We start from the raw sequence: 17352 nt of genomic DNA on the forward strand, positions 1-17352 counted from the left end.
ATCCGTGGGTGGGCAACTGCAGTCGGTGCATGGTGGGCCAATTGTGTCACTGTTTCTCTGTGTCATGATAGATCCCAATTGAGCGGCGGCAGCCGGACTAAGGGCCGGCGCATAATAGCGCTCGCCGCCGCATGGCTCCCCATGCACTGGGGGCCCACCCTCTAGGAGCCACCAGGCAGGAAGCTAGCCAGCCAGAAGGCTGGTGCTCCCTACCCGCAGCTCCCTGTACGCCGGAAGCCCTCCTTCCAGGAAACCACGAGGCCAGGAGTGAGACGGCGGTCCAAAGACCCAAAAAACCGGCGCTCCCCGCCTGAGGCTCCCCGTGCGCTGGGGGCCCACCCTCCGGGAGCCAGCAGGCAGGAAGCTAGCCAGCCAGAAGGCTGGCGCTCCCCACCCGCAGCTCCCTGTGCGCCGGAAGCCCTCCTTCTGGGGAACCACGAGGCCGGGAGTCTGGATCTCTCTTATAAACAGGATTATATAGTACTCAGTCTTTTCACAGGGTTCTTTCACTTAGCGTATTGTTTACATTCATGTGTAGTATGCATCAGTATTTATTTATTTAATGCTGAATAATAGTCTGAATGTTTTGTGGCAGTGTGAGGCACACTTCCACATGGGCTCTTGACTTACAGAAATACTCAGACGACAAAACTGCTTGGCGAACTTCACATCTAAATTATTGTCTCTTCTCCCTTCTGTAGGGTATTTCTCAACTCCATTTAAACATATCTCAAACAGAATCCAACGACCCATCTCCCATCTCTGCCAGCGTACTCCTGCCTGCCTTTTTGTGTGTGTATTAACTGAGGTTCTACAGTTTTGGCTATCATATCAAGGAGTATGTGACATTGATGTATTTTATTGCTGTTGATATTAACCTTGATCACTTGGTTGGGTGATTTATATTGGATTTCTCTGTTACCAAATTACTATTTTTCTTTCATAAATAATAAATTTCTCTGGGGAGACACTTTGAAACTATGTGATTCATCTGTCCTTAGACTTTTGCCCACTCCTTTTAGCCCTGTGACTAGATCCTGCACACAGCGATGATTCCTGTGGTATATGTCAGATGAGAATTTCCTTATTGTTTCTACATTTATTAATTTGAATTCTTTTGTAAGGAAATACTACTTCCTCATTATATTTTTATTACTTATATATATTACGGCATTACGGGTACTTATTTTGTGCTGCAAATTATGAGCTAATTATCACTGTTAATATTTGTTATTCAAACTACTCAACATTGTCTATTGGAAATCTTTCTTGTTGACCACTGTGATCGCTCAAGACCACATCCTTCCTGGAGCACCTCCTTACTTCTGGCACAATATGATGCTCTAAGCTGGGTATGGTGATGTACATCTGTAATCCCAGCACTCAGGAGGTCAAGGCAGGAGGATTGCTGTGAGTTTGAGGCCAGGATGAGCTACCTAGTAAGTTCAAAGCTCGCTTGAACTGCTTAGTGAAACCCTGTCTCAAAAAAAAAAAAAAAAAAAAATTAGGCACACAATACAATGCTCCAGAATTATATTTTCTCCATACCAGCCTTGGAACCAACCATTTCTACAAGAATCATTTAAAAATTAAACTCCTTTTGCAAATGTTGGTAAAAAATTAGAAGGCAACTTGTTCAATGCTGTGTGACTTTGTTAGTCAGCCTCTGTTACTCTGACATATCTGAGGTACCTCAGCTACAAAGAGCAGAAGTTCATTTGGCTCTGAGTATTGGTAATTTAAGTTCCAAATCAACTGGCCCTTTTACCTGGCATTAGGCAGTGCGCCATGGCGGCGAGCGTGTGATGAAGTCAAGCCTCCAACCTGTGGGGGAAGCAAAAGAGTGAAAGAGGAGGAGACTGGGCTCCCACAGTGCCCTTTGAGGGCCTGCTCCCATAACCTAACTTGGCCCAACTATTACAGTTTCCACACTTCCTAACAGCTCCAACTTGGAGACTAATTCTGTAACATATGGGCCTCTGGGGGACATTTAAGATCTAAACTATAGCATGACTTTGAACTTGTTCGCTATGTTTTGTAACTCTTCTATCTGGACTGTATTCAGGGTAATTTACTATCAATTGGGTCAGTGATTTCAATGACTTTTTGTTTACTCTTGTCTTTTTGAGACAGGGTCTCGCTATGCATTTCAGGCTGGCCTTGAGCTCACTTTGTAGCCCAAGCTGGTCTCAAACTTGCAACAATCCTCCTGCCTCAGCCTCCCGAGTGCTGGGATTACAGGCGTGAGCCACCATGCCTGGTTTCAATGACTTTTTAAAAAAACTTATTATGTTTTACTTACTCCTCACTCCTAGTATGGAGAGGGTTTCTTTTCTGTGACCTGCCCTTTTGTGAGTGTTGTCGCCATTTGCTCAGGCCTTTGGTCCCCAGCCGTCTTGTTTTCCAGCACATTCTCTACGTTCGTTCAGGTCATTTATTCTCTACTGCAGATTTTTCCATTCTTCAGTGTTCTGGTGCCTCCAGTTCTTGATGAATACTGATAATCTCTTACATACTCATTACTCCGCTAGGTGAATGGGGAGCAAGAGTTGGAAGATGTGGTCATTGTGTTTTAAGAACTCAGTATCTAGTTGAGGAGATAATTTCTATACATGGAAATAGTGAGCAGTATCAGACAATGTATAATTAAATGCTAAATTGGGTGGCACAGAGTTTTAAAAGTTAGAAGTTGGATGAAAGAAAGGAATAAAATAAGGACTTGAATTTTAAGATAAAGCTTAATTGAAGAAACACAATTCAGAGTAGGTCTTGAAACAACGTAGGCTGGAATTAGGTAGGTATTTAAAGTGAGTGGTAAGCAGGAGGAACTCGAGAGCTTGCTGAGCATCACGTGTTCAGAAAAGTCTGGGACTGTTTAATGTGTTCACGTGTTGGGGAGCAGTGGGAAGTGGAAGTATATGTGAGGAAAGGGAGGGGCTCTTCCACGTGTCTATAAAATTACTGCAAAAAGGTTGTGCGAGTAGCTTTTCATTTTGAGTTCCTCAACTCAGAAGTGTCCAGAAGCACCTTTTCTTTCCGGTGCTAGTCCGAGCTGCTTCATTACTCTGTGTATTCTGAATGCCAAGCTCTGCTCCCTGACACTGGTGCCTTTTGTGGCTGCAGTACTCACTCGCTCATTCATTCATATGCTTACCACATCCTCACAGTGTGTTTGCATGGTTAGGTCTCTTCCCAGGACACACCTTCTCTTCCCACTCACTGGCACTTCTTTCCTCCCTAGATTCTGCTTGGAACTATTTTCTATTAAAATTGTTTAAATTAAATTATATAATTTAGAATGACATACATTTATCTTCCTTTCTGTTAAGTTCTTTGAAGATTTAGCTTACATTTTAAATTTTATTGTTCTTTTTAGTACTGTCTACCACTGAGTATATACCTGGTACTGAATTAGTAGCTTTTAAGGATTAAAAAAAAGAAATTCAGGCCTTGATAATTTGTGTTATTAGAGTCACTTCTTTGTCTAAATGGGCCCACTACCTTGCCTGGCCTTGTGCAGCCCTTAGCTAATATTAGTTGAATTGTAACACATAGTGGATTCCAAATCAAAAACTATTTCTTTGCTGTTTCATGGAAAGGAGAAGATAAGAAAAAAACACTGCATCCAAGTTGTCTGGAGGGCACTCTACTGTCTTTTTTCTTTGAGCATCTCTTAAATCTGCATCCTTTAAGATACACTATTCATTTATCTTTGACATCTTTTCACTTACCACCTCATGTAGTTTTCCTAAATAATTTATGTTTGTAGATAGAGAAAAGTTGTGTATTAATTGCAGCTTAAGAGATTTGAGAAAGAGTAATCCTGGTTAAATTGTATCTAATTGGTCTGTGTTAGTACTCTTTCTGCCTGAGTTCTAAAATTTTAATGAAATATCTCACTGAAAAAGAAAAAAAATAAAATTGTGTGCTGTAAATAGAATTGAACTTAAAGACATTTGGTTTTTTCCACAAAACTAGATATTAAAATGAGTAAAGACACTGATTTCAGGAAATTGGTTCAAGTTGAAAATGACATAACATTTGTGCTGGGCTTTAAATTTATTTTAACATTTAACAACTTCGTAAAAATCTGATCTCCTTTAAAAGCTTCTAAGATGATTTGGTTGAGAATATTTTATTTATATTATTAATACCCGATTTTTTGGATGGGTATTATCATTCCTCAGAGCTGAAAAACTACAGGAACTGTCTTTAGAAATGTGCTGGTATTATCTGATCACTTTATTTTGATTTCCTCAACAGTATGTCTATCTAATCTGGAGTTAATTCGTGTGTGTGTGTTTATGTAAGCATGTGTATGGGAGCAGGGTTAGGGTAAGGGGAGGAGAGTGTGAGAGTTATTACTCGAGTAACCAAAACAAAGTAGTAAAAAAAGCAGTTATGTGTGGCAGACTGGATCATTAAGTTTATGTTGGTTTACAATTTTATTTCGAGAGATGGTGCCTTATTGACTCTTAATTTCTCAGAATGTTCTTGGTTTTTTTCTTGTTTCTTCATTCTTGTTTCTCAGAATGTTCTTGGTTTTTTTCTTGTTTTTTTCTTGTTTCTTGAGCAGTATTCTGAAGTAATGGCTTTATGTGAGTTAGAATGTTGTTAGGTGTTGACTTTTAAATTTGCTTCACAGGTTGTTTGCATTCGTTCGACTTGGAACGCGCTCTCCCCAAAGCTGAGCTGTGACAGGAGGCCTCTGATTTTGAAAACCCTGAGTGAGCTGTTTTCTCTGGTTCCTTCTTTAACTGTCAATACAGCAGAGTATGAGGTATGCAATGGAAGCGTAACAAATTGCCTGTCTTTAAATTAGAAAGATGTAGGACATCACAACTTCTTTAGAAATAAACATTTATAATGTTTAACAGAAATTCTTCAGCAATTTTTATTCTGAGAACATGTTGATGTCTTTATGAACCACTAGAAATAGGAAGATATATGCCCTTATATCTGAATCTGTGTGCCTTATGAACATAAAGGTTACCAAGTTTTATGACAGTATATAGTCAAGATTTTAAAATGTATGTTTTTAGAAGTTCTTCTAAAATAATAGAATTTGTTAGACTAGTGATTTAAAATAATTTTGTTAATGTTTTAAGATCTAAAGAATAAGTCATGAAAAATTTAATGAAGGCAGGATGGTTCTGCCAATTTCATGAATTCCTCAGTGTTTGCCATTTCAATGTCACTCTTGATGGGAGACTCTTTGCTATAGATTTGTATATTGCTACTTAATACTTGCTATATGATCTCTTCTTGGAGTGAAATGAGCCAGAGGATGGCAAATGACATTTATGTCTCTACTTTTGAAGTTACATTCTCTTTCATTTGCACCTTCGTTGCTTTTCCTTCACAGAGCAGCAAGTGACTTTCACTTGAAGACTTGCTGAATTTTTAGTTTGATTTAGTGATTCACAGCCTTTAAGAAACTATCACACCATAAGATCCTACTCCTAGTTCTTTCTATATTTTAGATCACGTGATTAGAATTATAGGAAAATATTTCTTCTAATTCTAATGCTCTATAGTGAGTAAGATCAATTTGTCTTTTCTGAAGTTAGATAGTAGTGTTTGACACCTAATATATATTTGGTAAGTAATTATTGAATAAATGACAAAACCGATAAAAGTATCTTGAGTTTATTCTCATGTGTAGGTTTTTCTTAGAGGGTATTAAAAAAAGAATTGATTTCTGACTCCTAGAGTATATAGTTCATCAACAAGGTTTTTATTTTTATTTTTATGGCTGTACGTCATGGGTGCTTGTCAGAGAACCTGCAGGGTTACTAAGGAGCTAAGATAGACAACTCAAATAAGGGCATATTGTATGTACTTATATTCTGTCTTTAAGAGGTGAAAGTATATACCTCTGTTTTGCTTGTACTTACAGATTTTACTACAGGTTAACTTATGAAGTAGTTTTTTTATTAGTTTCTTATATTTGCTCATCCATGGATGTGAATTGTCTTTTGGACTAGATTTTTTTGCAGAGTTTACATTCCTCTGATTGACTTTCAGGCCTAGGTATTATTAAGCCTCCTCTGTTGTTCAGACAGACAGCTTTGGGACAGTTTCACCCCTCTCCTCATTCCCAGTCAAGAGGACAAAAGTGAGGAAGTGTTAGAGGAAAGACTCCCCCCTCTCTTTTCGGTCCTCCCTTCTCTCTTGTTTTCTCCTTTCCACCCTACTCTCTGGACTTCCCTCTGTCCTCCTGTCCTTCAGTCTGTCCTTCCTTCTCTTCTTATCTGTGTTTAGATAATTTGTTGTTATTTTTTTAACTGCTGAGAGCTTACTTGGATATCCAGAGTTACAGTAGGTTTTCCCAAAGCATTTCTGGCCCTAGTCACATCAGTGCCTCATGTTCAGCTAAAATGAGCCAGTAGCCCTTAAACAACCTACACCCTGCATTCCAGATAAATGAAGTCATTTCTCATTTCCCTGTGTTCCTTCAAACTTTTGCTTCTTTTCTTTTGTTCATGTTGTCCCCTCTGTCTAGACATCTTTTTACCTCTAAATTTTAAATCTATTTTAGGAAATAATTGTTTTACCTCATTTCATCCTTTGAAAATTTGTAAGCCAGAGTCTACTGCTCTTGAAGTTCTTTATCCCATTTTAAGAGCTTTATTTCTATATTACACTATAGGGATATGAATACCTATATTATTTTCTTCACTAACCAATAACTTGTTAAAAACAGCACCCATGATTCAATTACAGTTTAGTTTTTGAATTGCTTTGCACTGTATCTGGTATATTTATTCATTGACTCTGAATATATTAATGAAAACTGTACTAGGCCTTGGAAATACTAATTAATAATACATAACACATACTATGTTTTGAATTCCTATTAAATTCCCAATACTTTCCTGGTTACTTTGAACTGATTAGTACTAAAATCTGATGGGAAGTTTTAAAAAAAATTTATTTTATAGCTAAAAATAATACTGAGGCCTACCCATTTATTAAACCAATATTTACTGGATATCCAATCTGTGTCAGTCAAGTAATTTAACCAAGATTGTAGTGACTAAGTGAAAGCTAGTGTCTGAAACCAGGACTTTCTAGCTGTATACCCTGTATTTTCTTATGATATCATGTTGAGAACGTCCAGAAGTTCAAAGGTTGGTAAAGGAGATAGATGTGAGCAATGGTACTTACAACATTTGATGGTTACAGTTAATTAAAGGTCATTGAGTATTAAAAAAAAGAAAAAAAAAAAAAGGTCATTGAGTATGGTGGAGGAAGTGAAATCCCTTTAGGAGGAAGCAAAAGAAGCCTTAGTCATTAGAGCAAAATGTTGCAAAATTATTGTAATGCTGCTTCCCACTTAAGCTTGAAGAGTAGGATATATAAAGTCAAGAAGATATAGAGGAACCATGTATAATTTACAAGGGCAAGAAGTTAAAAGAAGTTACCAAAATGAAAGAGTCTGTGAGTCTTGGAAGATAAATACCTTTTTATACTCAATTGGTTATTTATTAAATATTTGCCATTTTTATGGGGCTGTGTTCTGTGTCTTTCAAATGAAAAAAGACACAGTTGCTGCCCTGAGAATACATTGTAGTAAATAATACCAGATGGTAAAGTGTAGCACATACCGTATGGCTGTTCAGAGAAAAGTAAACTCTGTTTTTGGTAGGAAATTAGGAGCAGTGGCATGAAAGAATGGCATTTGTAATAGCACTTGAAGGGTCAGTAAGAAGTGGTTAGTTTTCTAGATTTAATAATCTTAAAATTTTGATGAGTTTAAATTATCAGTGTTTTTAGATGATACATCTATTTCTGAGTATTTTCATCTTATGAATGATAGGTAAACACAGATTGAGTTAATACTGATATAAGCTTAAAAGTAATTTGATTTCTATTATTTATTACGTCAGCTTTCTTATTCGTAGGTTTTAACTTTGTCTTAAAACTTTTCTTCTTGTGTTTCTTGATTTTTCAGAATTTTAAAGTTCAGGTGCTCAGCTTCCTCTGGACTCATACTCAAGACAAGGTACTAACCCAATGGGTGCAGTAAATCAGAAGAAAGCTGGGGAAAGAATCATGAAAAAGACTCTTAAAAAAGTAACTCTTTTGCAATGATGGCTTGTAGGCTAAACAAAATGTATAAGTTTAGATTTTTATAAAAATTATTCTCAATTTATGCTCATTAATACTTTTTTTTTAGTACCAGGTATCAAACTCAGGACTTTGTGGCTTGCCATTCTGGTTGCTGTGCCACTGAGCTATATCCCTGGTCCTCATTAATACATTTTCACTATAAAGTACACTTAGTTTTCGGGGGGACATCTGACAGATGTGAAGAAGAAATGCAGGCATTGCCTCATATTTTATATGGTCCTTTTTCTTTCTTACTTTGACTTTTCCCTACCAACAGACATACCAGACCAACAGGCTGGCCCAGACTTTTGGTGTCATTTCTAATGGAGGATAAAGAAGACAGTGTTGATGCTGCTATACCTGACTCATAAGTCCATCAGTGTAGAGTCCAAATGGTTGCCTTGTACTGTTTAATGGGTAGAGAACCAGAATCCAGACCCAAACATGTCCAGTTCTGAATCCTTGTGCTCCTTCTGCTAAACCACGTTTCCTCATCAGATCCCGAGCAGTTTTGAGTTGCTTTATGTGCAGCGTCCAAATCAGGATTGAAGCATGTTGTCTCTGACCTTTTTGCCCAGTGCTATTTTCTGTCTCTTCTTATTTGGGGTATGTTCTCCAAAAGATATTTTTGGCTGAGAACTTTTCCTGCTTGTCCTGACTTCTCTCTTTGGGCCTTTTTACTCTTCTCCCTATAATATTTTCTGCTGAAATGAAGTTAAAGTTGCTTGATTTCACTTCTGAAATTTATAGTAAATGTCTTTTTGACCGAAGCAAGACTTGAGTACCATTTCCAAAGAGTATTGACTATAGAACTGTGGGGCTGGTGAGGGAAGATTCTCTTTCCTCTTCCAGATCTGAGATTTAATATATTTTTAATTTGTTTGTTTACTTTTCTTTTATCCTCTGTAGGACCCACTTGTAGCAAATGCTGCATATAAATCTCTGTCCCACTTTAGTGCAGGAGAACACACCATCTTTCATCTACCTGAAAAGGTAGGCAGACCAGCTTTTTCACTCCATCTCTGTATTTTGCTGTTGTTTGACTTTATGCCCACACTTAGAAGAGTCTTACTTGATGGTCTGTGTAACCCTAGATATATTGCTCATATAAGATAAAAATTCGTATTCATTATTTGTTTAATGTGTAAAACACTTTAGAGGTCTTAGACTTCATAGATCATGAATTTAAATCTCTTAGAAGCAGACAGAAGACAGCTGTGGTGCAAATGAAGTTTCCTAAGGTGACTGATAGATACCTTGGTCCAGAAAATCTGTGCTAATGTAGGAACCACTTTTTTGCCAAGTGATCATATCCTCTTGGACTTCAAATCCAAGTGTAGCCTGTGTAGACAAAGATTTTCTATCACCTGTATAACCAACAAGTTTTATTTGGATTGAAAAAAAAAAAAAAATGAATGCAGCTGTGTGAGGTGTAGAGCTTAAGGCAGTCCAGGGCTGCTTTTTTAGCGGGCGTCTACAGACCTTTTTAAATCTTCCCACAAGTCAGTTTAAAGGCTCCTAAGCCACACTGTCAGATACGGTCACAGCAATAGCCCCAGTACTGTGGTACCAAAATCTTGTTGTTGAGACAAAATAGCCAACACCCAAAGTTAAAGTAGGAAAGGTTTATTTGACTAGAGGTTTCAGTCTGTAGTCAATTGGTTCCAAGGCAATGTGGCATGGCAGAGAAGCATAGCAGAGCAGGCAGGAGGAAGCAGAAGACACGCAGCAGCAGAAGTGTTAGCAGCAATAACTGCAGCAACCCTCCTTCTGTCCCTTATATTCCATCCAGGCTACCTAGCCTTAGGGTGGGTAGCACTTATTCTTGGTTGGAGCACCCTTAATCCCAGCATCACATCCTTAATTCAATCATCAGACACCCTAGATCTAGCCATGTTTGAAAAGTGCCACCTACTACCATATGAAGCTTTGGGAGGACATCTAAATTGAACTGTAACAATTAGCTAGAAACTCCCGGAGATCAAACGGCAATAATGTTTGCTATGAATTTCTTGCTATCCTCAGGCATTAGAGGATAGCTTTTTCTTCTGAATTGAGTTTATACAGAGATTAGATGTCAGTAGGAACCTGGCAAACATCTATTTACTGAGTTGAATTGGAGCCATTAAGTAAAACCAAATCTGAAGTAAAACAGAATTTTCTATACTGTAGAGGGCTCACAAAGACAGATTTCCTCATTTGTCATACAGTGCTTATAAGTGGGAAGGCTTAAGTAAATGTGTTTTATAATATATAATTTAAAAGATATGATTTCAAGCTCTGCTATAGGTACTAATAATACCAATAGCTACTTATGAAAAGAAAAAGGAAAAAAAAGTTGTATAAATTTGGTATGCAAACTCCTACCAAGAGATTAGCTATAGCACTTTGAGAGATACCTTGTTTATGATTATTTCTAACACACAATTGCTTATTTAAATCATGACATGATAACTACCTTTATTTTTAGCAATTATTGCTGAAATATTCCAGCTGGAGCAATAGCTTTTATTAAATCTTATATTCTCTTGATTGCTTATTCTTTAATTCTTTAAGTATTGACATAACTATAGGATTATATTCAGTTTCTGAATGTGTTTGTTGCAGTTTTACTTGGTTAAGTGCTATTCTAAGTCAAATGTGAGCAACTGTACTTTGTTACTCTCTACCTCTTCTTACCAAAAATAGTTGAACAGGCATAACTATTTCTTCATACTTTACAGCACAGTTAGTAGTTATATACTTAGAGTTAGGATTGCTTTTTACTCTTGGGTCTTTACCACCAGTGTGGAAAGAACTAGAAAGAACCCTATATGGCTTACCCTTGCTAGGCAAGCACTGTGCCACGGAGAACTAGAAAGAACCCTATATGGCTTATCCTCTTTACCATGTTTGGATAGTTTTTGATCCTAATCTCCTTCTGAGATGTGTGCTTCTCCCCAGAGTGGCCGCCTCTCACTCTTGTGAATATACTCAGCTGCGGTTGCATGGAGAGGGTGTAAGTGGTGGGAATCCTTCCCCACTCTGACCCCAGCTTCTGATACAGAGGACCTGTCTGCTCGTGGAGATTCATTGCTTCTGACACTGCCTGCTGCTTTTCATTGATTACCATTTTCAGTTTGGTTGTTTGGATGTCTAAAGATTAAATGTATAGGGGCCGGAGATACAGCTCCATGGCACAGTGCTTGCCTAGCAAGGGCAAGGTCCTGAGTTTGATTCCCAGTACCAAAAAAAAAAAAAAAAAGATTTAACGTGTAGAAAGTGGTCAATGTGTTCATATCCTTAATAAGTCCCAACAGGCTAAGGATACAACCAGGTCAGTATTCCACTTCTGTTTTGTGGGTGCTGGGAATGATATGGAATGGAGATGCATTTGAATAAAAGTGTATTTTCAAATGTTTCTAGAGTTTCTTTTAAGTAAGGACTTACATTAATGTAAAGTCTAAGATTTTTTCTTTATTGTGAGAAATTACTCATTCTGTACCAAGGGGCAGTTGACTTACAAGATTTAAGGTTAGTGTATACTTTTCCAGTGAAATTGCCCTGATATCCTCTCCACTTGTGGCAACTTGTGAGCTACACTTTTGAGCCCATTGTGAATTTCAGAATTATAAAAAAAGAGGCATAGCAAGTCCTTGTAAAAGGGGCTGCCTTTGTGAATTATAATTTAGCTACCTTTGTAAGTATAACATTTTAAAACATTTACTTAGGAAATATTTTTTGTTGATTGTTGAACATAACACTGTATAAATTGCAAGTTAACAAGTAGAACCAGAGGAGTAAGGGAAATGACAGCCATCAGAAGGAAGATATAAATGTGGATGACAGTACATCTAAAGTAAGATGGAAAGCTCAGTGGAGAGTGGCTCCCTGAGACATCACCGGAGAGAGGGATTTGGTACCAAACTCACTAACTCTTTCGTGCCACTGGTTGGTTGTTACGGTGTGTGGGCCTCGAGGTGATGGACACTGGCACAGCAGTTTTATTATTGGAAATACGACCTGGGGATATTGATACTGAATGAAAGCATATGTGTTGTTATTTTGTAATAGTATCATTGTTAATCACTTAAAATTCAAATCTAAAGTTGGTTCAGAAGTTCAGGAGGACTTCTTTGAGGACCTGGTGATTATAATGTAGAAAAATAGACAAGAATGATTTTTTGCTTTTAACTTTTATTTCTTTTGTTCTTTTTAGCTACTTACCACTCTCTGCCTTCCTTAGCATCTCCTATTCCAAAAAAGAAAAGGAAAATCTAATCAAACAAGCTATACAGAACTGTTTTCTGATAAAATAATCAGCAGTGGATAAACATTTAGATAGAAGAGAATAATTCTTGTCCCTGAGTTGAATTCATTAAAAAATATTTGGCTATTTAAAAATTAAACTTTCTTATTATAGATATCTTAACATGATTGTTTTGTTGATTTCTGGGGTTAATTTTAGAAGAAATGTAAAATGCATTATGCATCCAGGGTTAGTATAAACATGGTGTAACCTGTTTAGCTTTGATTTAAGTGAATGTCACTGCATTCATCAGAAGCCGATTTCTTTTTAACTGAATTTGTGCAGATACTTGACATGTTCCAAATTAAAATCCTCTTGTTTATGCAGAGACTCTTGGATTTTCTTAGGCTATCCACACAGAAAGGTGGTTGAAAGGTTATCTGGCTCAGAACCCACAGTGAGGCATTTTGTAAGCTAATCTTTCTAGTGTTCAGTTTGAAGCAGATTTTAAAAACTGATTTGTCATCATATATCTGGCTTTCCATTTAAGTTTTTTCAACAAAGCTTAACTACAATTGGAAGGGCTTTGTTGCGCAAGTGTGTTTGAAATATATGTGCAGCTTTTCATGGGTGCCTTAGTAGCTACAATTGCCCAAATTTTCAAACATTGACAGGTGTTCTTTCATGTAAATTTTCTTGATTCTCCCTAGTTGTACTCACATTACATTTATCCAGTCATTGCACGCAGCTCAAGGGAAAAGACGGATGTTATCATAGGAAAGGTAGAAGAAACTCTTTAAACAGGTAACAGAGGAGAAGAGAAAAGTCTAATAAAACCAAAAGGAACCAAAGAAGTACTGATTTGTCCAGAGGAATCAGCTAACCTTTGAGGGAATAAAATTGAAGAGGTGATCATATCATTATAATATAAGTATGTAGAGTTTGCTGGGCGTGGCGGTGCACGTGCCTGTAATCCCAGGACTCAAGAGGCTGAGGCAGGAGGATTGTTGCAAGTTCGAGACCAGCCTAGGCTACAAAGTGAGCTCACTGCCAACCTGAACTGCGTAGCAAGACTGTGTCTCAAAGAAGGCAAAAAGAAAAATGCAAAAAAACCCACAACTCCCCCCAAAATCCTCCAGTTTATTTTATAGCTGAGTAATAAATACTCCATTGTATAAAAATATCACATCTTTTTTATCCATTCCTCACTTGATAGACATTTGGGTCATTTCCAAGATTTTGCTATGACAAATCGTGCTGCTGTAAACATGGGTACACATATATTGCTGTGGTATGACGTTTTAACTTCTTCCGGGAAAATACCCAGAAGGGGAATAGCTGGGTTAAATGGGACTTCTAATCCTAATTTTTTGAGGAATCTCCAGACTGTTTTCCAAAGTGGTTGCACCAGTCTACATGGCCATCAACAGTGAAGAAGCGTTCTTTTTTCCCCACAGCTCCTCCAGCATTTGTTATTGGTTGATTTCTCAATGATAGCCATTCTTACTGGGGTGAGGTAGAATCTCAGTGTTGTTTTAATTTGCATCTCTCCGGTGACCAGTGATATTGAACATTTTTTCATGTGTTTATTTGCTATTCGTATTTCTTCATGTGAGAAGTGCGTATTCATCTCAGATGCCCATTTTGGATGGGGTCTTTGAATTTGGGGGGGTCTGAGTTTTTTCAATTCTTTACATGTTCTAACTATAAGTCCTTTGTCTGAGGGACAGTTAGCTAAAATGTTTTCTCACTCTGTGGGTTGCCTTTTCACTCTATTGGTGATTTCTTTTGAAGTCCAAAAGCTTTTTCTTAGGATGAGATCCCAGTTGTTGATTCTTTAAAGTATTTTCCAAGCAGTTTGGATTTTGTTCATGAAGAGTGTGCCTATCCCTATGTCTTCAAGATTTCAATGTACTTTCTCTTTCAGTAGATTTAGTGTTTCTGCTTTAATATTTAGTTCTTTGATCCATTTTGACTTTAGTTTAGGGCATGGTGATAGACATGGGTCTAGTTTTAGTCGTCAGCATGTGTAGAGCCAGTTTTTTTAGCACTGTTTATTAAAGAGGCTATCTTTTTTCCAGTTAACATGTTTGGCCCCTTTGTCAAAGATAAGGTGGCTGAGTGTGACTGTAGCTGTGTCTATACCTTTAATCTATTTCACTGGGTCCTCAGGTCTATTTTTTTGCCAGTCTGATGCTGATCTTATCACAGTAGCTTTGTAGTATAATTTCAAATCAGGGATTGTGATGCCTCCTGACTTGTTTTTATTGCTCAGGATTGCCTTTGCTATTCTAGGCCTCTTCTGGTTCCAGATGACTTTTAGGAGTGTTTTCTGTAGATCTGTGAAGTATGCTAATGATATTTTGATCAGGATTGCATTAAATCTGATAATTGTGATAACAATTTTGGAAGTATGGCCACTTTCACTATGTTGGTTCTTCCTATCCATGAGCAAGGGATAGCTTTCCATTTTCTGATGTTCTCTTTTTTAGTTCTCTTCAATCTCCTTTTTCAGAGTACCCTAATTTTCTATATATAAATCTTTTACTTCATTAGATTGATTCCTAAGTAAGTTCATTTTTTGGATGCTATTGTGAAGAATGTGGTTTCCCTAACTTTTCTCTCAATAAGTTTGTTGTTTGTGTACAAGAATGCTATTGATTTTTGAGTATTGACTTTCTATCTAGCCACACAACTGAATTTGGTTATTAATGCTAGGAGTCTTTTGGTGGAGTTTTTGGGGTCTTCTATGTAGAATATCATGTCTTCTGTGAATATAGTGATTCCACACCTATTGTGGGAGTTATGTTCCAGAGACCTGCAATAGGTGAAAATCTGTGAAGTAGCAGTGTTATATTTATTTCATTATTTATATATATTTTAAGGCTTTATAAACCCTTCCCACACTCCTATACACTTTTCCCACTCTCTTATTAACCTTTCCCGCACTCTTACAAATACTTCATATGCCCTTAAACACAAGAGAGATGCTGAATGTATGGTCCCAGTGTGGGAGAGCAAATAGATGCTACAGTCACCGAGCCAATCAGTGCCCAGGATATAGAACACAGTGCTATGGTTGGTCGCCTTCCATTCCATCAGCCAGTAGTGTGCCATGTACGGTTTCATGTTGGCAAACTTGCACAAGCGATAGTGGCATACTTCATTTCCATTGTGTACAGTATGATATTCATCTGATGAAATACATACTGTATTTTATTTTGATTTAATATTTTAATATGCTTGAACTAACATTTTTATAGTTTTAAATTTTTTAGGCCAAAATAATTGAAATCATAAATATTATATAAATACCTATATACTGCAAAATCCCATGATATAGTGAAAACTCTGTGATACATAATTAGATTTTTTTTTTAAATCCATGATACAGTGAAGACAATAAGTGACCCACAATATTGCAAGGCAAGGGCCAACTATAATGATAATTTTACTTCCTTTACTATCCTTATTCCTTTTATTTCTCTCTCTTGTCTAATTGCTCTGGCTAGTGTTTCCAGAACTGTGTTGAAAAGGAGTGGTGATAGTGGACATCCTTGTCTTGTCCTGATTTTAGGGTGAAAGCTTTCAGTTTTTGTCCATTTAGTATAGTGTTGGCTGTTGGTTTGTCATAAATGGCTTTTATCAGATTGAAGTAAACACCATCTATTCCTATTTTCTGTAGGGTTTTTATCATGAATGAGTGTTGGACTTTATCAAAAGCTTTTTCTGCATCTATTGAGATGATCATGTGATTTTTGTCTCTGGCTCTGCTGATATGGTGTATTACATTTATTGATTTGCAGATGTTGAACCATCCCTGCATTCCTGGGATAAATCCCACCTTGTCATAGTGTATAATATTGATGATTTGTTGAATTATGTTTGCTAGTATCTTATTGAGGATTTTTGCATCTATGTTCATTAGGGAGATTGGCCTGTAGTTCTCTTTTTTTGGTTGTATCTGTCTCTGGTTTTGGTATCTGCATAATACTGGCCTTCAGGAAAGAGTTAGGGAGTATTGCTTCCCTTTCAATTTCATTAAAGAGTGTGAAGAGTATTGGCATTAGATCTTCTCTAAATTTCTTGTGGAATTTAGCAGTGAATCCATCAGGACCTGGACTTTTCTTTGTTGATAAGTTTTTAATTACATTTTCAATCTCATTAATTGGTATTGGCTTATTTAGAATTTTTATATCTTCTTGATTCAGCTTTGATAATTCATATATATCTAGGAATCTGTCCCAATCTTCTGTGTTTTCCATCCTATGAGAGTAGAATTTTCAAAATATTTTTTGATGATCTTCTGAATTTCCACAGGATCTCTAGTGACCCTTATCATTCCGCAATGCATGATTTGAGTCTTTTCTTTCCTTTTTTGATAAGGTTGGCTAATGGTTTATCATTATTATTTATTTTTTCAAAGAACCAACTCTTCATTCATTTATTCTTTGTTTTGTTTTCTTGGTTTCCATTTTGTTAATTTCTTCCTTTATTTGGGCTTTAGGTTTGCCTTGCTCTTCTTTTTCTAGAAGCTTTAGGTGCAACATTAGACTGTTTATTTGTGCTTGTTCTGATTTCCTGATGTGAGAATTCATCACTATAAATTTTCTTCTGAGGACTGCTTTCATAGTGTCCCATAGGTTCTGGTATGTTGTGTCTGCATTCTCATTTAGTTGTGGTATTGTTTAATTTCTTCCTTTATTTCATCTGTGACTCATTGGTTGTTTAGGATGATATTGTTTAATTTTCATGTGTTTACAGAGTTTTTGCAGTTTTTTTTACCATTAATTTCTAATTTCATTGCAGTATGGTCAGATAATATGCATAAGATAATTTCAGTTTCTTTGCATTTACTTAAGCCTGTTCTGTGGGCTAGTGTATGGTCTTAGAGAACATTCCATGTGCAGCTAAGGAGAATATATTCTGATGTTTGGTGGAACAGTCTAAAAACATCCACTAAGTCCGTTTGTTCACAGGTTTGGTTCAGTTCTGTTACTTGTTTGATG

General features: G+C 36.9%; 1 protein-coding gene across 4 annotated transcripts in view; it reads left to right on the forward strand.

Moving 5' to 3' along the window:
• Focad (focadhesin) overlaps positions 1-17352 on the forward strand; it is a 279220-nt gene that overhangs the window by 154058 nt on the left and 107810 nt on the right. For 3 of the 4 annotated variants that reach the window (XM_005388739.1, XM_005388740.1, XM_005388741.2), the window contains 3 exons: positions 4646-4780; positions 7958-8008; positions 9025-9108. In XM_005388739.1, coding sequence (XP_005388796.1) covers positions 4646-4780; positions 7958-8008; positions 9025-9108 — 270 coding nt within the window. The remainder of the gene's footprint in view (positions 1-4645; positions 4781-7957; positions 8009-9024; positions 9109-17352) is intronic. The other variant, XM_013516350.1, reaches the window with a different exon arrangement.

The sequence above is a fragment of the Chinchilla lanigera genome, unplaced genomic scaffold (assembly GCF_000276665.1).
Source record: "Chinchilla lanigera isolate Chin_1 unplaced genomic scaffold, ChiLan1.0 scaffold00033, whole genome shotgun sequence".
Lineage (NCBI taxonomy): Eukaryota > Metazoa > Chordata > Mammalia > Rodentia > Chinchillidae > Chinchilla > Chinchilla lanigera.